This window comes from Saccopteryx leptura, chromosome 5 (assembly GCF_036850995.1).
Source record: "Saccopteryx leptura isolate mSacLep1 chromosome 5, mSacLep1_pri_phased_curated, whole genome shotgun sequence".
In the NCBI taxonomy this organism is placed as follows: Eukaryota; Metazoa; Chordata; class Mammalia; order Chiroptera; family Emballonuridae; genus Saccopteryx; species Saccopteryx leptura.
The window spans coordinates 105,092,468-105,118,908 of NC_089507.1; the positions used below are offsets into that span (position 1 = coordinate 105,092,468).

The 26,441-nt window shown below is 37.6% G+C and overlaps 1 protein-coding gene across 1 annotated transcript in view; it reads right to left on the minus strand.

Moving 5' to 3' along the window:
- The window catches only part of ITGA8 (integrin subunit alpha 8), a 248,220-nt gene that overhangs the window by 142,857 nt on the left and 78,922 nt on the right, over nucleotides 1-26,441 (minus strand). The window contains exons 5-9 of the mRNA XM_066385213.1: nucleotides 18,864-18,925; nucleotides 17,758-17,803; nucleotides 13,973-14,098; nucleotides 13,033-13,077; nucleotides 944-987 (exon numbers count right to left, since the gene is read on the minus strand). Of these exons, the coding sequence (XP_066241310.1) occupies nucleotides 944-987; nucleotides 13,033-13,077; nucleotides 13,973-14,098; nucleotides 17,758-17,803; nucleotides 18,864-18,925 (323 nt within the window). The remainder of the gene's footprint in view (nucleotides 1-943; nucleotides 988-13,032; nucleotides 13,078-13,972; nucleotides 14,099-17,757; nucleotides 17,804-18,863; nucleotides 18,926-26,441) is intronic.

Sequence of the window (26,441 nt, forward strand, 5' to 3'; positions counted from 1 at the left end):
ATAGCTGATCTTGCAAGGTAGATAAAGAAAAAAGATCTGGCTGAACTCCTTTTTTATTTTATTTTATTTTATTTTTTTTAAATTTTTTTTAAATTTTATTTTTTTAATGGGGTGACATCAATAAATCAGCATACATATATTCAAAGATAACATGTCCAGGTTATCTTGTCTTTCAGTTATGTTGCATACACATCACCCAAAGTCAGATTGTCCTCTGTCACCTTCTATCTAGTTTTCTTTGTGCCCCTCCCCCTCCCCCTTTCCCTCTCCCTTTCCCCCCTCCCCCCACAACCACCACACTCTTATCAATGTCTCTTAGTTTCACTTTTATGTCCCACCTACGTATGGAATAATGCAGTTCTTGTTTTTTTCTGATTTACTTATTTCACTTCGTATAATGTTATCAAGATCCCACCATTTTGCTGTAAATGATCCGATGTCATTATTTCTTATGGCTGAGTAGTATCAGTAGAGGCTTGCTGTTAAAAGGGCATATGAAAAGATTTAAAAGTTGCCTGACCAGGCAGTGGCACAGTGGATAGAGCATCGGACTGGGATGTGGAGGACCCAGGTTTGAGACCCCGAGGTCACCAGCTTGAGCGCAGGCTCATCTGGTTTGAGCAAAGCTCACCAGCTTGGACCCAAGGTCACTGGCTTGAGCAAGGGGTTACTCGGTCTGCTGAAGGCCTGTGGTCAAGGCACATATGAGAAAGCAATCAATGAACAACTAAGGTGTTGCAATGAAAAACTGATGATTGATGCTTCTCATCTCTCTCTGTTCCTGTCTGTCTGTCCTATCTATCACTCTCTCTGACTCTCTCTCCCTCTCTCTCTCTCTCTCTCTGTAAAATAACACACAAAAAAACCGATTTAAAAAGTTTTATGAAACAACATTCCTGTGCATACATAAGAAAATACCTTGCAATGCATTCTTAATACTCACATATCCAAAATTCTGTGCTCCTCTGGGGACTCCAGCAACCAATTCTGGTGATAAGAAGAGTCATTTAGGCATGTTATATTGAGTGGGACACTTGAAACCATGACAATACAATAAATTAAAAATAAAAAAGTCATTTAGAAGGTGAATTACATATAAATATACTTTATAGCTACACAACAAACTGATTAATGATAGTATTTTTTAAATAAAGACATCATATAGAGATCTGGAAGGCTGAAGTCATGGTTTTCCATGCATTGATTTTGTTTCTGCTACAGGCAATAGGTAAAGAAGGCCAAAAACTGCTATATGAGATTTCCCAATCCCTGTCATCAGTCTATGTGTTTCTGCCTCTAGCCCTGGCTTCTCGGGTACGCATGTGATTTGTAGGTTAAATCTCTTACCCTGTTTACTCCAGCTTTCACTGTGGTGACATCTTTCATTCTAGTATAAAAAGTTAATACTAAACTGTTAAAACAATGTCAGTATCTAAGGAAAAGCCACATATCACAGATGATATGGATTTGTCCACCAGAACTGTTTGTTGGCAGAAGAATTAGGGGACAACCTGGCAACCAAGAAAGGAAGCTTCAATGGTAGAGGTATAGGAAACAACTCTGGTGGAAAGAGGGCAGATATTGCAAGCCAGAGACCTGACTCTAGATTATAAAGTACCATATTTTCCCATGTATAAGACCCTCCCATGTATAAGACACATCTTAATTTAGGGACTCAAAATTTGAAAAAATATGTATTACATAAAGTTATTGAACTCAAGTTTTATTCATCATAAAATTCACACAACTCCTCACCACTGTCAAAACTTCCATCCATTAGCTTGTCCTCATCTGTGTTTGAAGACAAATTACTGTCTTCAACAATGAGCACAAAAACAAGCATAAAAAGCGGGAAATACAAGTAAAAAAACTACAACACTGTATAAGATGCACCAAGTTTTATACCTCAAAATTTTGAAAAAAAGTGCATCTTATACATAAGGAAATATAGTAGTGGTTTTGTCCTCTGTACGGCCATATACCTGGAATGAATCATTGAACCTTTTTCTTTTTTTTCAGTCACCTGCAATAGATGTGAGTTAGAATCCCTGATTACCAAAGATCATTCAAGCTCTCATTTCTATAAATCAAACTATTATTTGATTCATTAGGGTTAAAATTTAGTTTAACTTAAAGAAGAAGGGCCTGAAAGACAGTCCCTTTCCATTCAAGTTTCCTTTCTCCCAACTCCTGCCCTTAGAGGTAGAGCAGAATTCCGGCACTAACTCTACCTGGTGTACTGAATGTTAGCAAAGGTAGTGGTCATGCTATTAGCATTAATAGAGAAGAGTCACCTGGGACTAAACATTGGACTTTTCCATAATAAATTAACTCATTTAATCAGCAAATATTTATAGGCAAACATGCTACTCATTGAGCAAAACAGACAAAATTTCCTACTCTCATGAAGCTAATACTCAGGTAAGTCAACTTAAAAAATCAAGTTAATTAAACTGTATGTTAAAAACAGATAAGTATAGAGACAAGATGGTGATGGAGTAGATGGACGTACCAACTTCCACCTCCCAGAACCAAAGTGGATTACAAACTAATTTTAAGAAACATCATCTGGAAAAACAAACTTTGGACTAAACTAAGAGGACTCCTCAACCAAGGAACACTGAAAAAGGCACACTGAGACTGGTAGAAAAAGCGGAAATGTGGAGAGGGTTGCCCAGATTCCCAGAGTGAATGGCAGCCAGGAGAGACTCGCGTGGCGGGAACTGAGTTTAGCAGAGAGGGGAGGGTCCTGAGTCCCAGGAACAAAGCCCCTGCCTGCAGCCCCAGAGCCTAGAAGAGGCATATGGACAGTATTTAGCTGGACACAAGACAGGATACCGTTTGTGAGAAAGAGAATGATTTCTCAGACCCAGGATTCTTCTTAAAGGGACCACGCAGAAAACCTCTCTCACAACCACTCACCCAGGACTCCGGGGGATGGGGAGAGAGGAAAGGACTGGAGTAGCAGGAAAAGAGTGTAATCTAGGAGGCACAAGGAGAAACATTATGAGTGACAGCCACCCTAACCCCTGGGATGAGTCACTCCCCAAATCTGAAGTGAATATTTCCCCTGGAAACAGCAATACCAGCAAAGGGAAGCAGGACACCAGCCAAACACGCTCTCTTACGGCACTCAGAGAAGAGTTGCTTAGAAGGAGGGAGCTTTTGGGACTACAGTAGTGAGTCTTAGGGTCTGAGCTGCAGCGCCCCCATACATATGGCTGAAGGCTTGCTCGAGGACAGGTGGCAGTGGGATGCAGAAGCGCAGTTCTGTCGGCAAGGGCGGAAGCTGGCTGGCCACCACTGAGGCCAAGGTGTGAGCTCAGTCTTCCCGGCTGGGGAGGAGGGGATGTGCAAAAGTGGTCAAGCCCAGCTGCAGGCCGTCTGCAATCCAGCCTGTGGGAGAAGGGCAAGAACCCCAGAAGGCGTGGAGACTCACCCTTCAGCAAGGGTGCAGAAGCACAGCCCTGCCCCACCAGCAGAAACCAGGCTTGTGGCCTGATTGGGAGCTGGCTCCTACCACGGGGGTGGAGCCAAAAGCCCAGAACAGGCAGAGTCCCACTACTGAGCACGAGCAGAGTCCCACTGTGGGCACGCAGTCCTGCCTGGCCTGTAGAGCCAAGGCTTGCAGCCGTCCCATGAGTGGGCTCCTCCTGCAAGGGCGGGGCGAAAGCCTGGAATCAGGCAGAGACCTGCAGCTGAGCAAAGGTGCTCACTCCTGTCCTCAGAGCTGAGCATAATGCCACCCACGGGGGCAGGATGAAGGCAAAGGCCAAGGCCAGTGAGGTTTATACACCCAAGCATGTGATCATAGCCACTCCCATGAAGGAGAGGCAGAAACCACAGCAACATCCCCAGTGAGCAGGCACTAGCAATGCCCATACCTGAATGCCCTAGGCAGCAACAGCAGAGGGGGTGGTGAGCCTCCAGACAGACCATACCTAGGGAACACAGAGGCCGCACCCAGTGGATATTCAGTGGCCAAAACTTTCTTTTATACAGACAAAATGAGAAAGCAGAGAAATGCAACACAAATGAATCAAGAGAAATCCCCAGAAAGGGACCTGACTGAGTCAGATATAACCAAATTTTCAGAAGCAGAGTTCAAAATAATGATTGTTAGGATGCTCAAAGATATTAGAACAACAATAGATGGTCATTACAAACACCTAAATAAAGAGATATCAAATATAAAAAAGGACATTGAAATAAAAAAAATCAAACAGAAATGACAAATACAATATCATAAATGAAGAACACAATGGAAGGAATTAAAAGCAGGATGGATGAAGCTGAGAATCGAATCAGCGAGTTAGAGTACAAGATAAATAAAGGCACGGAAGCAGAGCAGAAAAAAGAAAAGAGACTCAAAAAGTCTGAGGAAACTCTAAGAGAGCTCTGTGACAGCATGAAGAGAAATAACATTCGCATCATAGGGGTTGCAAAAGAGAAAAAAACAAGGGATAGAGATTTTGTTCAAACATATCATAGCTGAAAACTTCCCTCAATTAAGACAGGAAAACATCTCACAAGTTCAAGAAGCACAGAGAACTCCATTAAAGAGAAACCCAAAGAAATCTACACCAAGACACATTATAATTAAAGTATCAAAGCTAAGTGATAAAGAGAAAATGTTAAATGCTGCTAGAGAAAAAAAGACTATCACCTACAAAGGATTCCTCATAAGGATGACTTCCGACTCCTCAACAGAAATACTTGAGGCCAGAAGAAAATGGCAAGAAATATTCAAAGTAATGCAGAACAAGAGACTACAACCAAGACTACCTTATCCAGCAAGGCTATCGTTTAAAATTTAAGGAGAAATAAAAAGCATTCCAGACAAAAAAAACCTCAAGAAATTCACTACAACCAAACCAATGCTGCAATAAATGCTAAGAGGCCTGTTGTAAACAGATCAAAGGAGAAAAAGAATATAGGAAAAGAGATATAAACAAAATCCAAAATGAAAGAGGAGAAATCACCACGGACACCATAGATATACAAAGAATTATTGTAGAATACTATGAAAAACTTTATGCCACTAAATTCAACAACCTAGAAGAAATGGATAAATTCCTAGAACAATACAACCTTCCTAGACTGAGTCAAGAAGAAGCAGAAAGCCTAAACAGACCTATTAGTAGAGAAGAAATAGAAAAAAACCATTAAAAACCTCCCCCCAAATAAAAGTACAGGCTCAGATGGCTATACCAGCAAATATTATCAAACATTCAAAGAAGACTTGGTTCCTATTCTACTCAAAGTCTTCCAAAAAATTGAAGAAGCAATACTTACAAACACATTTTATGAGGCCAACATAACCCTCATACCAAAACCAGGCAAGATGGCACAAAAAAAGGAAACTACAGACCAATATCTCTAATGAATACAGATGCTAAAATACTAAACAAAATACTAGCAAATCGAATACAACAACATATTAAAAAAATAATACATCATGATCAAGTGGGATTCATCCCAGAATTACAAGGATGGTTCAACATACGTAAAACGGTTAACATAATATACCATATCAACAAAACAAAGAACAAAAACCACATGATCTTATCAATAGATGCAGAAAAGGCTTTCAATAAAATACAACACAATTTTATGTTTAAGACTCTCAACAAAATGGGTATAGAAGGAAAATATCTCAACATGATAAGGCCATATATGATAAACCATCAGCTAACATCATATTAAATGGCACAAAATTAAAGGCTTTCCCCCTTAAATCAGGAACAAGACAGGGTTGTCCACTCTATCCACTCTTATTTAATGTGGTACTAGAGGTTCTGAGCAATCAGACGAGACAAAGAAATAAAAGCCATCCATATCGGAAAAGAAGAAGTAAAGGTATCACTTTTTGCAGATGATATGATCCTATACATCAAAAACCCCAAAGAATCCACAAAAAGACTACTAGAAACAATAAGCCAATACAGTAAGGTTGCAGAATACAAAATTAACATACAGAAGTCAATAGCTTTTCTATATGCCAACAATAAAACATTTCAGAATGAACTCAAAAGAATAATCCCCTTCATGATTGCAACAAAAAAAATAAAATACTTAGGAATAAACATAACAAAGAATGTAAAGGACTTATATAATGAAAACTATAAACCATTGTTAAGGGAAATCGAAAAAGATATAATGAGATGGAAGAATATTCCTTGTTCTTGGTTAGGAAGAATAAATATAATAAAGATGGCCATATTACCCAAAGCAATATACAAATTTAATGCAATTTCCATCAAAATTCCAATATCATTTTTTAAAGAAATGGAGCAAAAAATCATCAGATTTATATAAAACTATAAAAAACCCTGAATAGCCAAAGCAATCCTAAAGAAAAAGAATGAAGCTGGGGGCATTACAATACCTGACTTCAAACTATATTATAGGGCCACGACAAACAAAACAGCATGGTACTGGCAGAAAAATAGACACTCAGACCAATGGAACAGAATAGAAAACCCAGAAATAAAACTATATACATGTGGTCAAATAATTTTTGATAAAGGGGCCAACAACACACAATGAAGAAAAGAAAGCTTGTTCAACAAATGGTGCTGGGAAAACTGGAAAGCCACATGCAAAAGAATGAAACTGGACTACAGTTTGTCCCCCTGTACTAAAATTAACTCAAAGTGGACAAAGATCTAAACACAAGACCTGAAACAATAAAGTACATAGAAGAAGACATAGGTACTAAACTCATGGACCTGAGTTTTAAAGAGCATTTTATGAATTTGACTCCAAAGGCAAGAGAAGTGAAGGCAAAAATTAATGAATGGGACTACATCAGACTAAGAAGTTTTTGCTCAGCAAGAGAAACTGATAACAACATAAACAGACAGCCAACTAAATGGAAAATAATATTTTCAAACAACAGCTCAGATAAGGACCTAATATCCAAAATATACAAAGAACTCATAAAACTCAACAACAAACAAACAAACAATCCAATAAAAAAATGGGAAGAGGACATGAACAGACACTTCTCCCAGGAAGAAATACAAATGGCCAACAGATATATGAAAAGATGCTCATCTTCTTTAGTTATTAGAGAAATGCAAATCAAAACTGCAATGAGATACCACCTCACACCTGTTAGATTAGATAGTATTAACAAGACAGGTAATAGCAAATGTTGGAGAGGCTGTGGAGAAAAAGGAACGCTCATCCACTGTTGGTGGGAATGTAAAGTAGTACAACCATTATGAAAGAAAGTATGGTGGTTCCTCAAAAAACTGAAAATAGAACTACTTTATGCCCCAGCAATCCCTCTACTGGATATATACCCCCAAAACTCAGAAACATTGATGCATAAAGACACATGTAGCCCCATGTTTATTGCAGCATTGTTCACAGTGGCCAGGACATGGAAACAACCAAAAAGCCCGTCAATAGATGACTGGATAAAGAAGATGTGGCACATATACACTATGGAATACTACCAGCCATAAGAAATGATGACATTGGATCATTTACAGTAAAATGGTGGGATCTTGATAACATTATACAAAGTGAAATAAGTAAATCAGAAAAAAACAGGAACTGCATTATTCCATATGTAGGTGGGACATAAAAGTGAGACTAAGAGACATTGATAAGAGTGTGGTGGTTATGGGGGGAGGGGGGAGAGGGAGAGGGAGAGGGAAAGGGGGAGGGGGAGGGGCACAAAGAAAACTAGATAGAAGGTGACAGAGGACAATCTGACTTTGGGTGATGTGTATGCAACATAATTGAAAGACAAGATAACCTGGACATGTTATCTTTGAATATATGTATGCTGATTTATTGATGTCACCCCATTAAAAAAATAAAATTATTAAAAAATAAGAATATAGCATAAGAGAAATACAGTTTTAAAGAATAAAATGGCAATAAACAATTACATATCAATAATAAACTTAAATGTAAATGGATTAAATGATCCGATCAAAAGACATAGGGTAGCTGCTTGGATAAGAAAACAGGACCCATACATATGCTGTCTACAAGAGACACACCTTAAAAGAAAAGATGCACATAGAATGAAGGTAAAAGGATGGAAAAAAATATTTCACGCAAATAGAAATGAAAGAAAAACTGGGGTAGCAATACTTATATCAGACAAAATGGACTTTAAAACAAAGACTATAGTAAGAGATAAAGAAGGTCACTACATAATGATAAAGGGAGCAATCCAAGAGGAAGATATAACAGTTATAAATATCTACGCACCTAATATGGGAGCACCTAAATATATAAAGCAGACTTTGATGGATTTAAAGGGTGAGATCAACAGCAATACTATAATAGTAGGGGATTTTAATACCCCACTAACATTACTAGATAGATCCTCAAGAAATAAAATTAACAAAGAAACAGCAGACTTAAAGGACACACTAAATCAACTCGATTTAATAGATATCTTCAGAACCTTTTACCCTAAAGCAGCAGAATATACATTCTTTTCAAGTGCTCATGGTACATTCTCTAGGATAGACCACATATTAGGGCATAAAGTGGTCTCAGCAAATTTAAGAAGATTGAAATCATATAAAGCACTTTCTCTGATCACAATGGCATGAAACTAGAAATGAACCACAACAGAAAAGCTCAAAAACTCTCAAACACATGGAAACTAAATAGCAGGTTGTTAAGTAATGAATGGATTAAGAATGAGATCAAAGAAGAAATAAAAAAAATTCCTAGAAAAAAATGACAATGAGCATACAACTCAAAATCTATGGGACACAGCAAAAGCAGTACTGAGAGGAAAGTTCATAGCACTACAGGCACACTTTAAGAAACTAGAAAAAGCTCAAATAAACAATTTAACCGTGCATCTAAAAGAAGTAGAAAAAGAACAGCAAGTAAAGCCCAAAGGTTGTAGAAGGAAGGAAATAATAAAGATCAGAGCAAAAATAAATGACATAGAGGCGAAATAAACAATACAGAGGATCAATGAAACTAGGAGCTGGTTCTTTGAAAAGGTTAACAAGATTGATAAACCTTTAACTAGACTCACCAAGAAAAAAAGAGAGAGGACTCAAATAAATAAAATTAGAAATGATAGTGGAGAAATAACAACTGACACAACAGAAATCCAAAATATTGTAAGAAAATACTATGAAGAACTGTATGCCAAAAAGCTAGACAACCTAGATGAAATGGACAAATTCCTCAAATCATACAATCTTCCAAAAATCAATCTGGAAGAATCAGAAAACCTAAACAGACCGATTACACCAAATGAGATTGAAACAGTTATCAAAAAACTCCCAACCAAGAAAAGTCCAGGGCCTGATGGCTTCACAAGTGAATTCTACTAAATATTCAAAGAAGAACTAACTCTTATCCTCCTCAAGCTATTTCAAAAAATTCAAGAGGAAGGAATACTTCCAAGCTCCTTTTATGAGGCGAGCATAATTCTGATTCCAAAACCAGGCAATGACAATGTAAAGAAAGAAAATTATAGGCCAATATCTCTGATAAATATAGATGCTAAAATCCTCAACAAAACATTAGCAAACCAGATCCAACAATATATGGAAAAAATCATACACCATGATCAAGTGGGATTTATTCTGGGGAGGCAAGGCTGGTACAATATTCACAAATCAATCGATGTGATTCATCACATAAACAAAAGGAAGGAGAAAAACTACATGATAATTTCAATAGATGCAGAAAAAGCATTTGATAAAATCCAGCACCCGTTCATGATCAAAACTCTCAGCAAAGTGGGAATACAGGGAACATCACTCAACGTGATAAAAGCCATCTATGACAAACCCACAGCCAACATCATACTCAATGGGCAAAAATTAAAAGCAACCCCCTTAAGATCAGGTACAAGGCAGGGGTGCCCCTTTTCACCACTCTTATTCAACATAATCCTGGAAGTCCTAGCCACAGCAATCAGACACGAAGAAGAAATAAAAGGCATTCAAGTCAGAAAAGAAGAAGTAAAACTATCATTATTTGCAGATGATAAGATATTGTATATAGAAAACCCTAAATTTTCAGTCAAAAAACTACTGAACCTGATAAATGAATTCAGCAAAGTGGCAGGATATAAAATTAATACTCGAAATCAGAGGCATTTTTATACGCCAACAATGAACTGACAGAAAGAGAAAGTAAGAAAACAATCCCTTTCACTATTACAACCAAAAAAATAAAGTACCTAGGAGTAAATTTAACCAAGGAGACTAAAGACTTGTACTCGGAAAATTATAAAACATTGATAAAAGAAATCAAGGAAGATAAAAACAAGTGGAAGCATATACCATGCTCATGGTTAGGAAGAATAAACATCATTAAAATGTCTATATAACCCAAAGCAATCTATAAATTCAAAGCAATACCAATTAAAATACCAATGACATGCTTCAAAGATATACATCACATATTCCAAAAATTTATATGGAACCAAAAGATAACACGAATAGCCTCAGCAATCTTGAAAAGGAAGAATAAAGCGGGAGGTATCACACTTCCGGATATCAAGTTATATTATAAGGCCATTGTACTCAAAACAGCATGGTACTGGCATAAGAACAGGCACATAGATCAATGGAACAGAACAGAGAACCCAGAAATAAACCCACTGCTCTATGGACAACTGATATTTTACAAAGGAGGTAAGGAAATACAATGGAGTAAAGACAGCCTCTTCAATAAATGGTGTTGGGAAAATTGGACAGCTACCTGCAAAAAAATTAAACTAGACCACCAACTTACACCATTCACACAAATAAACTCAAAACGGATAAAACTTAAATGAAAACCATGAAACCATAAGCATCTTAGAAGAAAACATAGGCAGTAAGCTATCCACCCTTTCTCGGAGCAATATATTTGCCAATTTATCTCCTCAGGGAAGTGAAATAAAAGACAGGAAAAACAAATGGCACTTTATCAAACTAAAAAAGCTTTTGTATAGCTAAAGACAATAAGAACAGAATAAAAAGACAAACTACACAATGGGAGAACATATTTGACAATACATCTGATAAGGGATTAATTAACCAAAATTTATAAAGAACTTGTAAATCTCAACACCAGGAAGACAAACAATCCAATCAAAAAATGGGAAAAAGAAATAAATAGACACTTCTCCAAAGAGGACATACAGATAGCCAATAGGCATATGAAAAAATGCTCAACATCACTATCATTAGAGAAATGCAAATTAAAACCACAATAAAATATCACCTCACACCAGTCAGAATGGTGCTCATCAACAAAACAACACAGAATAAGTGCTGGCGAGGATGTGGAGAAAAGGGAACCCTCCTGTACTGCTGGTGGGAATGCAGATTGGTATAGCCTCTGTGGAAAACAGTATGGAGATTTCTCAAAAAATTGAAAATCGAACTGCCTTTTGACCCAGCTATCCCACTTTTAGGAATGTACCTCAAGAGCACCATAGAACTCCTCCAAAAGGAGAAATGCACCCCCATGTTTGTGGCAGCATTATTCACAATAGCAAAGATCTGGAAACAACCCAAGTGTCCATCAGAGGACGAGTGGATTAAAAAGCTTTGGTACATATATACTATGGAATACTACTCAGCCATACGAAATGATGACATCGGATCATTTACAATAACATGGATGGACCTTGATAACATTATACAGAGTGAAATAAGTAAATCAGAAAAAACTAAGAACTATATGAATCCATACATCGATGGGACATAAAAATGAGACTCAGAGACATGGCCAAGAATGTGATGGTAATGGGGGGCAGTTGGGGGGGATGGGGTGAGGGAAGAGAGAGGGGGGGGAGGGTAGGGGCACAAAGACAACCAGATAGAAAGTGATGGAAGACAATTTGACTTTGGGTGAGGGGTATGCAGTATAATCAAATGTCAAAACAATCTGGAGAAGTTTTCTCTCTACATATGTATCCTGATTTATCAATGTCACTGCATTAAATTTAATAATAAAAAAAAATTAAAAAATTAAAAAAAAAATCAGATAAGTATAAGGAGAAAACTGAGCTGAAGTTGGAATAAGGAAGGACTTGTGATATATTGGGTAGTCAGGGACCAACTTAGAAGGTGTCAATTGAGCAAAGACTAAAGAAAGTGGGGAAGGAAATATAGAGATCTAGGAGAAGTATGTGCTAATCAGAGGGAACAATTGAAAAGATCTTGAGGTACAAGCAGTGGTGGCTATGTGAGGTAGGATTAGTTTGTTCTGTTATTTTGGGTTTGGCCATGTCCAAAGAGGAGAGGGAAACAATGCAGAGGGGGTGGGTTGTTGCCGGGTGGGAGCTTAGTTTGAACATGTCCAGTATGAGATCCCAGGAATTAAAATGAGGCCTCTTGATTCCTCACATCTGATGTGTCACTAACAGAATGGCTTTTGTCTAAGTTATTTAATCATCTGTATTTTTTTTTATTCATAACATGGGACAATTGGACTAATTATTGTATTGCTTAACTAGATTACATAAAGCTTGATATTAATTCATATGAAATTTTTTAAGACTTAAAAATCTGTGACAAAGTGTATTTTTTTTCCTACAAAATATCATATACATTCTGGGATTTCATTCATACACTTTTTTTTTTTTACAGAGACAGAGAGAGGGTCAGAGAGAGGGATAGATAGGGACAGACAGACAGGCATGGAAAGAAATGAGAAGCATCAATCATTAGTTTTTCATTGCAACACCTTAGTTATTCATTGATTGCTTTCTCATATGTGCCTTGACTGGGGGACTACAGCAGACCAAGTAACCCCTTGCTCAAGCCTACTGGGTCCAAGCTTGTGAGCTTTGCTCAAACCAGATGAGCCCACGCTCAAGCTGGCAACCTCGGGGTGTTGAACCGGGGTCCTCTGCATCCCTGTCCAATGCTCTATATCCAATGCGCCACCACCTGGTCAGGCCATTCATACACATTTTGTGTAGCAAAAAAAAAAAAAAAAAAAAAATTACATTTGTAAAAGGTCTTGTTAGGCCACTTTTACCTGTCACCCATGCTTTATGAATGACTTACATTCAACAACGTCTCTCACCTTGTTGAGCATCTCCTGTAAATTCCCCAGCAGCAACTGAATATCCTGTTTTAAAGAAAAAAACAACCAATTACATGTTTTAAGTCTTCACAAATCAGTGAGCTATATATCTAGAAAAATTTAAAAATGACAGAACTGCCATACTACTGCTTTGTACAGAAATCTCAACAAACGTTGTAACATAAAAGTTTAAGGTTCTATGAAAGGGAAAATTAATCATACCAATATGAACACTTTTGTACCAAATCCTGGAAGCTTTATATTTCTGAGTGTGGCAACACAGAATCAGATGTCACTTTCTAAAGCAGGAATGCTTCCTTGCCCACACTGAAGTGTAAACGATGACCTTGCATTTTAGAGTCACTGATTCATCATTATCAGACATGATGCTCTGAAAGGTATCCCTCATGCTCAGGTATTGCTATTTCTGATCACCAACAAGGTCTACTTCTTAAATCATTTAATGATGGTTTTCCACAAACTGCACTTAGCTCTAAAAAGCGAGGTGAGAATACAAACATAACTCTTTTTAAAAATGCATCCATCAATCAAAATGCCAACCACAGGTGGGAAACAATAGTGGTTAAAGACATGATATGGTTTGCACAGAATTTTCAAACATTCTAGCAACTGGAAAGTCTCTTACTGTTGCATTAAAAACTGCCCACATGTAGTACTGGGCCACCTCAATAATATATAGTACCTACTACAGGCAAAACCAGAGGCTGTTATGAAGCCTATGAAATAGCTATCAAATTATGTACGTTATACATATATCATGGGTGAATGAAAAGAAACTTAAAAGTCCATTTAAGCTAATAAGAAAAAAAAACTTGTATAAGATGCCCAACAATATCAGGTGACTGAGGAATAAATGTGTCTGCCATTTAATATGTTTGTCTTTGGAGGAAACAAAGGTATTTTGAGCAATGGATCTCACCAAGGTAACTATCATCATAGGAAGCTGGAGCTACTTCCGTCTGCTTCTCTCGAGCCAGTTTCCTTAGAATATCCTTGAATGAGTAATTTGCAATGATGTCTGCAATACTGGCAGTGATCACCTGGCCTGCATCCAAACAAATTAATAAATTAACTGAATGAATGTCTGAACATCTGAACAATGCATACTCCTTTAGAAATGGTCATGGAACTGCTTGCATTTTCAATGGTGACTATTCTTGCCTGGCAATAGAACTGCAAGTTGAAGTTGGTTAAAGCTGGGAAAGTGTTCCATTCTTATGGAAGGACCAAAGATGAGCTATACCAGGGGTCGGGAACCTATGGCTCATGAGGCATATGTGGCTCTTTTGATGGCTGCATCTGGCTCACAGACAAATCTTTAATTAAAAAAAATAATAACGTTAAAAATATAAAACATTCTCATGTATTACAATTCATTCATTTCCTACCGCTCATGTTTATGGTTGCAGGTGGCTAGAGCCACAGCTGTCCTCCGGGACAACACCAAATTTTTACTGGATAATGCGTAACATACATGACTTGTTGTATGGCTCTCACGGAATTACATTTTAAAATATGTGGCGTTCATGGCTCTCTCAGCCAAAAAGGTTCCCGACTCCTGAGCTATACATTTTATCTGCCTTCCTTCACCACACATAGTCTCTCTACCTTCAAATGGCAAAAACATCTAAGAGTGAAGACACCTGTAAACAGAATTTGTGTGATTAAATATTTATTCTAGAATATTCTAGCTGGAAGAAACATCATCTAGCTTTGATACCATCTAGCCAAATTATAACTTCTTACTTATGAGGAAACTGAGGCTCAAAGAGTTTAAGTGTATTCTCTAAGGTCACTTGGCGGTTTTGCTATTATGGTATTTGGCATTACAATAAAGGTCTCCTTTGGCATTCTAAATAGGCTGTGTTCTCACAAAACACAGATGTTTTAAAACTAAATCATTTGATTAAGAGATTGTGAAACATAGCAACCTGAAAGGAAAAAAATACAAAACTATTGATCCATTTACTTTTTATACCAAAATTTATACATAGAGCATAATATTATGGCAGTGGGAAGCAGCTAGTTCCAGTGAGATCCAGAATCTTAGCAAAAATAAAAAATAAAAATCCATGAATACCAACATTGATATAATTACTATTTTTGTTAATCTCTCCCACATAAAGTCATTATCAAAAGTCTGAAATACTCCTTTATTGGGATGGATAGAAATCCAAAAAATGGCCAACAATTTTCCACTGCAATTTTTATGCCTTCCCATATCTATTACAAACATCTCAGGGAAAAAATGTGATCTCATATTCTTTCAGAGAAAAATGGAGGAATGCTTTCTTTCTTTCTATTTATTTATTTACTTGTTTGTTTATTTATTTATTAAGTGAATGAGTGCAGGGGAGATAGTGAGACAGACTCCTGCATGTGCCATGACTGGGATCCACCCAGCAAGTCCCCTATGGGAGGGTGCTCTGCCTATCTGGGGCGTTGCTCTGTTGCTCTGCAGCCGAGCTATTTTTAGTGCCTGAGGCAGAGGGCATGGAGCTATTCTCTGTGCCAGGGGCCAACTCACTTGCCAGTTGATCCATGGTTGTGCAGGGTGGTGGAAGAGGGGATAGGGAGGGGTGAAGAAGCAGATGGTAACTTCTCCTGTGTGCCCTGACTGGAAATTGAACCCAAGACATTCACACACCAGTGAAGCTTTACCACTGAGTCAACTGGCCAGGGCCAAAAAATGTTTTGAACAGACTAACATTTAGTATTAATTTTAAAGCCAAATTATTCTTTGGGAATTCACACCTAATTCCCACAGTCTTGTTTGAAGTCCAAAAAGAATAAAACAGTCAAACTAGGCTATAAATATTCCCAGTGACTGTGTCTGAAATGACTGTTCTTAACATTAAAACAATGGTATTCACATATGACTTTCTGAACAATGCCTGTAGAATTTGCCAATTTTTTCTAGTTAGAGCTAAATACCCCTTTCTCTCTTTTCATGTACAAATTGCCTTTAATTGTTTCTTCTAGCTGCTTCTGCAAACATTGTAAGCTTAAAATTGAATAACAGGCCCTGGCTGATTGGCTCAGTGGTAGAGCGTCAGCCTGGCATGTGGAATTCCCGGGTTCGATTCCCAGCCAGGGCACACAGGAGAAGCGACTATCTGCTTCTTCACCTTTCCCCCTCTCCTTTCTCTCTATCCCTCTCTTCCCCTCCTGCAGCCAAAGCTCCTTTGGAGAAAAGTTGGCCCAGGGATGAGGATGGCTCCATGTCCTCCACCTGAGGCGCTTTAATGGCTCTGGTTGCAACTGGAGTAATGCCCAGATGGGCAGAGCATCGCCCCCTGGTGGGCATGCTGGGTAGATCCCGTTTGGGCACATGCAGGAGTCTGTCTCTCTGCCTCCCTGCTTCTCACTTCAAAAAACACAAAAACAAAAAACAAACAAACAAAAACTGAATAACATTTTAAATGATCTTAGTTAATTGTTTCTAATTCTCTTGAAATGGCTAATTTTCAGCAAATCATCTGTACCAGGCATTTTTCAATTTAAAGAAAGAAACAAATTATGTGAAATTAATCAAGTCAATTAGAAGACAATCTTTTTAAATGGACACAATTTTAATTTCATATCTATCCACTGCACAAACTATATTGCTTTTAGTTTGCAAAATAATTCTTAAGGACTGAAATGTTAATTATTTGATGTTTATAGTTGTATATGTATGAGTTAGGCTTAACAGCAACTTTATATAAAATTTTATCATAAATTCATCTTTCCTGTACCTTTTAAACATGGTCAGTTCTCTCACAATAAGAAAAACAAAAACAAAAACCCCTCACTCATTTTTTCAACTATCTCAGATTCTATTGTATATTTATCCTAAATTTTACAGCCAAAACTCAGTCTATATTCTCTGTAATCTTTCATTAGGCAATTTGTTCACACTCATGGCTTCAGTTATCACTAGTATACAAGGATATTGTTTTCTTTTCCAGCCATGTGGGCTTAGCTAGATGGGTTGATATGTACCCAATGTCTTAGTGGAGATTTTGGATCAGAGCAACTATTTTGCAAGAGGAGAAATTTTGCAAGTCCCTCCTCTCTTCACATAATTATTTCCTACTCAGGGTTCAGATCTCATTTCAGGGTTATCTTTTCCAAATTAGTTGACCTGTGTAACAACTTCATAAGAAACAGAAGAAGTCATCCCTGCTGTGTAATATTTTTATAGGAATCAGCGTAAGTCATCCCCTCTGAATTCAGGTTTTCCTACCAAGCAGAGCACAGGTTGTATTCCAGCTCTCTGACAGCCATTGTTCAGAGGACATGACACAGCTGCATCCAGTCACCCTGGGCAGCCCCCTATGCTCTCCTGGCCCCATCTGATACACCTTTCCTTCACAGAGAGTCTCATGCCTGGGATTTCTTAGTACTCGTATAAATATTCATATTATGCTTGCATCTTTCCCCAGCTACATAACCCCTGTGAGGGCAGGAACAAGGTCTGATGTTACTTTGTGTCCCCAGCATCTATATAGCACAAAACCTGGCACAACCTCAGTAAATAGTTGGTGAATAAATGAATTAAGTTGCAACAGTTTTACACAGTACAAACTGAAATACTTCATTCACCTGAGAAACTATGATTATAGATATGAAATTAAAATTTAAAAAGTCAATATTGATGTTACTCTGCTTTATCCACCTGTAACAGCAAATGGGCATGTCTTCTCTGCTAACAGAACATACCTTGCCAATAGAAACTTCCAGGTCCTCCTACAATAAGGTCTCCATTCTACAAAACAGAAACACCAACAACAATTGGAAAAGAAAAACAGATAATTTTTAAAGGGTGATAAACCATTGTCTATAAGCATTGCTTTAACAATTTGTTGTTCATTGAAAAAAAGCAATTTTTAAAGAGGACTTTATATATGAGTCATGCAAGTCATTTTCTTTCCCTTTTTTGCTTTCAATTAGTGTGTTATATTAGGTACTTTTAATTTGAGTTAATTAGGTGAGTTGAATTCTCTCCCCTGAGAATATGTAATTTCAGTTTTTGGCCCTGCCGTAGGTAAGCAATTTATCTGTATATTTAATACTACTATACAATTTAGCAGACATGGTCTTTTGAGCCTTGGCAATAAAATGAAAATTCAGTTTCTATTTATCTCAAGGCCACAGTAATGCCTATTTTTTCCGCATATATTTACAACCCCACCCATCTTAGGAGAGAGAGCAAAAACTCCAGACTAGCTAATACAAATTTTCTCTCCTACGTGCAGCCCCGCCTTTCATATCCTGTATTCTTAACTTTCAGTGGGGAAAAAAATAAAGACAAAGATTTTGATGAAATTAATACTATATTTAAATCCATAGAAACTTTGTCTCCTATAGTCTTACTAGATAGCTCTGTTTTTAATTTTATGGGAGAATATGTAAATTTTAACACATGTCAAACCTAATGTGTCAATTACACAAAGAGATAAAATAATTTATAGATTCTTACGAGCTTTTCAGAATCACATATCTCTATGGACTTTTTGAGATTTTTTTTTTTCATTTAAAAACAATAATCCCAATCGGTTGGAATAAAGACTTGTTTTTCATCAGAAGTATTTTTGTACTATTTAATAGGTCATCATATGCACAGATTACTTTAACAGAAATAAAGAGTGAACAACAACAACAAAAATGTAAAGAAGTTGCCAAAAGAGGCTAGATACATACCTAAAGTTTCTTTTGTTGGTGGTGGCTACTGGAATGTGGGAGTAGGAATGAGAGGCAGAAGGTAAAAGAAAAAAGATCAAATAGATAAGATAAATATTAGAAGCTCCAAGACCAAAAGATTTCACCTTATAAAAATCCAGACTAAATCCTGCTTGGCAGTAACCTTGACCTTCAGGATCAGCATTACCTAGAATGATTAAAATATATATTTTAATAATCCATTCAGAATATTCTGTTGTTTTCTCTGTATACTTCTAAATTTAAAATGATCAACATGCAGTTTATATTTATTTCTAAATCCATTCCCAGTAAGTTATTAAACATTTCAATCTATTTTCCTGTCCCAAATATTAACGACATTCTATACTAATATCCAAAGGGATAACTAATGTCCCTTGGAGTTATTATATTGGGTTTTACGACTCATGCTTGTTTGAAGAAATAAAATCTCCAATTCTCAACTATTTTCTAAGTGGTAGTAATGTGTTTCCATGTTTTCCACATGTTCCTAGTGAAGCCAGACATGTCATTCTTAAAGGCAATGTCCCATTGAGAACGGAAGAGATAAAACATGATCACCTGAGTGGATGCTTTTCGCTGGGGCAACCAACAGGAGTTTGATAATCTCTAAAATTCTATTGTCATTTGTAAGGTCAGTTTGGAAATTGAATTTCTGGTTACACTGAATCTCACAGGGACAATGAAATACTAGTATTCACGAAGAGAAACTCTGATAATAGTTTATTTTGTACTCTAGCCAACACAATTCACTAACTGAATGTCCAATAGGACTTTCTTGTACAGTTTTTTAAACGATAGGTTGGCCAACATGTGGATTCCTTGGATATTGTTATAAAAAGTCTCTAGGACACTTTGATCAGGAATTTACCACCTGTCATTTGTTCTTTAAAGGACTTTCTACAACTCCTAAAGTGCTGAAATTAAAACCAAAATGCAGTTTAGTAGGGGCAGTCTCAATCATAATACAGTTACATAGAAACATGTAAAAATAATTACTTCTTTCTTATCAAGGATATTCCCAAGGGCATACTAAAGTAAGAGGAGAGGAAAGGAAATGCACATCATCACAGGAAAAATTTACAGGCTGAGCATGTGCCTCTTCCAGGAGCTTTTGAAATAGATCTGGTCTTTCCAGCTTTTCCTAAAACATTATTTTACTTTTTTGGTTATTACTTGGCTAATTTTAGTATTGTCATCATCCATTCATTCCAGATGCTCCTTTTATATTTAAAAACACTTTCTACTTCATACACTGTGGGGTTTTTTTAAATAAGAAGATCTATTTTTAATTCAAATGTTAATTAATGCTTCATGGTTTTTAAGCTATGTTCTTTTTTTTCTAGTTTTAAGGTATACTTAATATATGAAAAAATTGCACATTTGAATATATACAGTTTGGTGAGTTAGAACATATGCATACACCTGTGATATGACCACCACAGTCAAGGAAATAAACATATCTATCACATCCAAAAGATTTCTTCTGTCCTTTTTTTTTAAAATTTATTTTTACTTAGAAAATTAAATTTAACAAGGTGACATTGATCAACAGAGCACATAGCTTTCAGGTAAACATCTCTATAGCACTTGAATTGTTGATTACATTGTATACTCAACACCCAAAGTCAAGTCATTTTCCATCACTGTATATTTGTCCCTCTTTACTCCCTTCTCCCCATTTTTTTAAAACAAAAACTTATAAGATTTACCCTTTTAACAAATTGCCACATTTTCTTTTTTTACAAAAGCTTTTACTTTTCAATTACAGTTGACATACAATATTGTATTACTTTCAGGTGTGCATCCCAGTGATTAACATCATATTACTTACTAAGTGATCATCCTGATAAATCTCATATTCATCTGACACCATAGTTTTTAGAATATTATTTACCATATTTCCTGTGCTGTACCTTACATCCCCATGACTATTCTGTAACAACCCATTTGTATTTCTCAATCCCTTCACTTTTTTCACCCAGTTCCCCAACCCCCTTCCCATTGGCAACTATCAAAATGTCCTCTGTATCTATGAGTCTGTTTCTGTTCTGTTTGTTTGTTTTGGTTTTTAGATTCAATTGTTGAAAGGTATTCATTAAATGCCATTTTATTGTTCATATATTTGTTCTTTTTTCCCCCTTCTTTTTCTCCCCCCCCCCTTCTTTTTCTTAAGGAAAACCTTTTAACATTTAATGTAATGCTGGTTTGGGGCTGATGAACAACTTTAGCATTTTCTTTTCTGGGAAGCTCTTTACTTGTACTTAGATTCTAAATGATAACTGCTGGGTAGAGTAGTCTTGGCTGTAAGTTTTTCCTTTTTATCACTTTGAATATTTCTTGTCAATCCCTTTGGCCTGCACAGTTTCTGTTGAGAAATCAGCTGACAGTCTAATGGGGGCTCCCTTATAGATAACTCCTTTTCGCTTTTAAGATTCTTTTTTTTTTATTATTCATTTTAGAGAGGAGAGGGAAAGACACAGAGAGAGAGAGAGAGAGAGAGAGAGGAGAGACAGAGAGAGAGAAGGGGGGAGGAGCTGGAAGCATCAACTCCCATATGTACCTTGACCAGGCAAGCCCAGGGTTTCGAACTGGCGACCTCAGCATTTCCAGGTCGACGCTTTATCCACTGCGCCACCACAGGTCAGGCACTGCTTTTAAGATTCTTTGTCTTTAAGCTTTTGCATTTTAATTATGAGGTGTCTTGGTGTGGACTTCTTTGGGTTCATCTTGTTTGGGACTCTCTACACTTCCTGGACTAGTATATCTATTTCCTTTGCCAAGTTAGAAAAAGTTTTCTGTCATTATTTATTCTTATAAATTTTCACTTTCTTACTTTCTCTCTTCTCCTCTGGCATCCCAATGATGTAAATGTTGGTACACCTGCAGTTGTTCCAGACGTTCCTTATAATACCTTCATTTTTCAGAGTTTTTGTTATTCTGATTGGGTGTTTTTTGCTTTCTTCTAGTCAAAATTGCTGATTTGATTCTTGGTTTCATCAACTCAATTGTTGATTCCTTATAAATTATTCTTCATCTTAGTTAGTGTATCCTTCATTTCTGACTGGTTCTTTTCTCTAGTTTCCATGTCTTTTTTATGCTGAAGTTCTCAGTAAGTTTATCTATTCTTCCCGTAAATTCATTGAGCATCCTTATAACCAGTCTTTTGAATTCTGATTCTAGTAGATTGTCTTCATTCTGTTTAGTGCTTTTTCTGGAGTTTTGTTCTTTTGTTTCATTTGGGACATGGTTCTTTGTCTTCTCACTTTGGCAGCCTACCTATGTTTGTTTCTATGTATTAAGTAGGGCAGCTATGTCTCCTGGGCTTGGAAGAGTGGCCTAATGTAATAATATTCTGTAAAGTCCAGTGGCACAGTCTCCTTGTTCACACAAGCTGGGCACTTCAGGTGTACCCACCCTCATATAGGCTGTGTACTCCCTCCTGTTGTGGTTGGGCCCTGATTGCTATTGGTACCTCAAGGTGAAGCATTTACCCCTAGGCTGATCAGCTACAAGGACTGGCTGTGACCACCATGTTGGATCAGCTGTGCATGGCTCACCCCAATGAAGGGGGAGGACTTACTTCAGCAGGACTCTGGTGCCTGCTGAGTCCACCCTTGAGTCTGTTGTTTGTGGAGGTAGTTGGGTGGTTCTTTGACATGGTCTGAAGCTGTCCACTGGGTACTGTAGCTCTTGGGCCTCCTGGGAGGTACAGGCCAAAGTCAGCCATTGCCTGTGCTCTTCCCAGGGACACCTGGTGTGAGTTACATAGTGAGCTGCAGATGGCTGTTGCTTGTGCTGGGCTTGGAAGTACCCAGAAGAGGCCAAGCTACAAACCAAGGCTGGCTGCTGCTAGTGCCAAGCCTGGGCCACTTAGCAAGAGTATGGGGCACACTGAGGCCAGATTCTGCTTGTTTGAGAGATTTTAGGAAAGTCTGAAGCATAAAAAAAAATTAATGGAAACAGCTTTAGTGGGCCTGCAAGTTGGAAGGGGTGAGATCTCAGGGAATCACCAGAGTTGGGCAAAAGTGTGAGCCTGGTTGACAGAGACTCAGATATAGCACTGCATTCTAGCTCTGTGGGGGAAGGGCTCTGAAAAGTAACAACAGCCTCTGCCAGGACTCTGTCTGGGAGAAAGTTACCCCTCCAGCCCTTGCTCTGATGCCAGAAAATTCAGAAAGGGAGAGATGGGAAGCATCAACTCTTAGCTGCAGCACCTTAATTATTCATTGATTGATTTCTCATATGTGCCTTGGCCAGGGGTGGGGGTGAATCCAGTTGAACCAGTGACCCCTTTCTCAAGCCAGCGACTTTGGGATCAAGCCAGCACCCTTATGTTTCAAGCCAGAGACCTTTGGACTCAAGCCAATAACTATGGGGTCTTGTGATCCCACACTCAAGCTGGTGACCCTGCACTTAATTTGGCGACCTCACACTCAAGCTGTTATAACCATGCTCAAGCCCGCAACCTTGGGATTCGAACCTGGGTCCTCAGGCCAATGCTCATCTACTGCGCCACTGACTGGTCAGGCAGAGCTGTTGTTTGTTAATATCATCTCCCATTTCATTGGCTGCCTTTTTGTTTTGTTGTTGGTTTATTTTTCTGTGCAGAAGCTTTTTAGTTAGATGTAGTCCCATTCATTTATTGTTGCCGTTACTTCCCTCATCTTTGGGGTCAAACTCATAAAATGTTTTCTACAGCGAAGGTCCATAAGTTCGGTATCTATGTTTTCTTCTTTGTAATTTATTGTTTCAGATCTTATATTTAGGTCTTTGATCCATTTTGAATTAATTTTTGTGCAGGGGGACAAACTAGTCAAGTTTCATTCTTTTGCATGTAGCCTTTCAATTTTCTCAGCATCATTTATTAAAAAGGCTTTCTTTCCTCCACTGTTTTTTACTCCTTTTTTTAAAAATTATTTGTCCATCTATATGTGTTTTATTTCTGGGCTCTTGGTTCTGTTCCATTGGTCTGTATGTCTCTTTTTCTGTCAATGCCATCTGTTTTAATTATTATAGTGCTGTAGTATAATTTGGAGTCAGGTAATGTGATACTTCCAGCTTCATTCTTATGTCTCAGAATTGCTTTGGCTATTCAGGCTTTTTTATGTTTCCATACAAACCTGGTGCTTTTTAGTTCTCTTTCTTTTAAAAATGACACCAGGATTTTAATGTAGGTTGCATTTAGTTAATATGGCCATTTTATCTGTGCTGATTCTTCTAATCCATGAACATGAAATATTTTCCATTTCATTGTGTCTCTTTCCATTTTTTTCAATAATGCTTTGTACTTTTCATCATATATTGGTCTTTCACATCATCTGTTAAGTTTATTCCTATGTATTTTTGTTGTTGTTGCATTGAAAAGGTATTTTTAAGTCATTTTCTGAAGTTTCGTTGGTTGTGTACGGGAAAGCAGCAGTCTTTGTATATTAATTTTGTATCCTAAAACTTTATTATATATGTTTATTGTTTCTAAAAGCTTTTCAGTGGAGTCTTTGGAGTTTTCTATTTACAGGATCATGCCATCTACACAAAATAATAACTTTACTTCTTTCCTGATATTGATGCCTTTTATTACTTTCTCTTGCCTGATTTCTCTGGAAAAGACTTCCAATACTATGTTGAATAAGAGTGGAGAGAGTGGGAGTCTTGTCTTGTTCTTGATTTTAGAGGAAAAACTTTCAGTTTTTCACCATATAATATGATATTGGCTGATGAATTTTTATATTCAACCTTCATTATGTTGAAGTGATTTCCATCTACAACCATTTTATTGAATGTTTTAAATATTAATGGAAGTTGTGTCTTAAAGAATGCTTTTTCTGCATCTGTTGAGAAAATCATATGATTTTTGTCTTTGTTTTGTTGATGTGGTACATTGTGTTGATCAATTTGCATATGTTGAACCATTCTTGTGCTCCTGGAATGAATTCCCCTTGATCATGATATACAATTTTTTTTTTAATTCAGTGAGAGGAGGGGAGGCAGAGACAGACTCTTGCATGTGCCCCAACAAGACTCCACTGGCAAGCACACTAGGGGGTGATGCTCTGCCCATCTGGGGCATTGCTACATTGCTCAGCAACCAAGCTCTTCTTAGCACCTGAGGCAGAAGCCATGGAGCCATCCTCAGTGCCCAGGACCAACTCAATCCAATCAAGCCATGGCTGTAGGAGGGGAAGAGAAAGAGAGAGAGAGAAGCAAGAGGGGGAGGTTTGGAAAAACAGATGGGCAATTTTTCTGTGTGCCCTGACCTTAAATTGAACCCAGGAATTCACATGCAAGGCAATGCTCTACCACTGAGACAACTGGCCAGGGCCTAGTATAATTTTTAAAATATATTGTTGTATTCAATTTGCTAGTATTTTGTTAAGGATTTTTGTATCTGTATTCATTAGAGATATTGGTCTGTAGTTTTCTTTGTTTTGTATTGTCCTTGCCAGGTTTTGATATCAGGGTTATTGTTGGTCAAATAAGTTTGTGAAATATGACTTTTATGTTTGCTCATTTACAGTTTGCATTGGGGGCTGGGCAGTGCCAGGTGTATGTGGTCTGTGAAATTGCAAATTACCTTCCTGCTCTTCTTGGGAAGGGCCATTGTTTTGCTAATGTTTGTTGGAAGAGAGGTTTTCATGCCAGAACATTTTTGAAAAGAGAAGAAAAGAGGCAGAGAAAGAAGCCATGTTTGCAGAGTGAGAGAAGAGAGAATGCAGAGTGCTGAGGAAGAAGCTAGTTTGTGCAGAGAAAGAAGAGGTGTGCAGATGGGGAACCATAGGTGAGAGGCTTTGTGAACTCCTCTGAGACTGGTGAGGCCTTTGATTCTAAGAGAAACCAGAGAACATTCTCCTGGTTGTGGAACCAGAAAATGTATCAGGGCTTTGGGAGCTCTGAATGAATGAAAGGGAAGTGTTTTCCCTGTGTGTTGCTCATTGGCCAGTGCAAGACTTTAATAAAGGAATGGCCCATCATTTTTTGGCTCCACTGTTTCTTTATAGTCTGCTCATATTTAATGAGAAGCTGCATGTGCATGGCCATGATGGCCACGACTACTGGCCCTACAGTTATGTTGTCCTCATAAAATATGTTAGGGAATATTTTTCTTCTTCTATTTTTTGAAAGACTTTGAGAAGATAGGTGCCAGATCTTCTTGGAATGTTTGGTAGAATTCACTAGTGTAGCCATCTGGTCCTGGACCTTTATTTTTTGGCAGGTTTTTGATAGTTATTTCTACTTCCTCCCTGCTTATGGGTCTATTTAGGTTTTTCAGTTCTTTGTGACTCAAGCTAGTAAGGTTGTATAGTTCTAGGAACTTATCCATTTTTTCTATTTGTTAAGTTTGGTGGCATATAATCTTTCATAATACTCTAGTATGATCCTTTGTATATAATGTCTGTGGTAATTTTTCCTTTCATTTCAGATTTTGTTTATATGAGTCCTTTTTCTTTTTTCCTTACTGAGTCTAGCCAAGAATTTGTTGATTTTTTTTTTTTTGTATTTTTTCTGAAGCTGGAAATGGGGAGGCAGTCAGACAGACTCCCGCATGCGCCCAACCGGGATCCACCCAGCATGCCCACCAGGAGGCGATGCTCTGCCCATTTGGGGCATCGCTCTATTGTGACCAGAGCCATTCCAGTGCCTGAGGCAGAGGCCATGGAGCCATCCCCAGTGCCCGGGCCATCTTT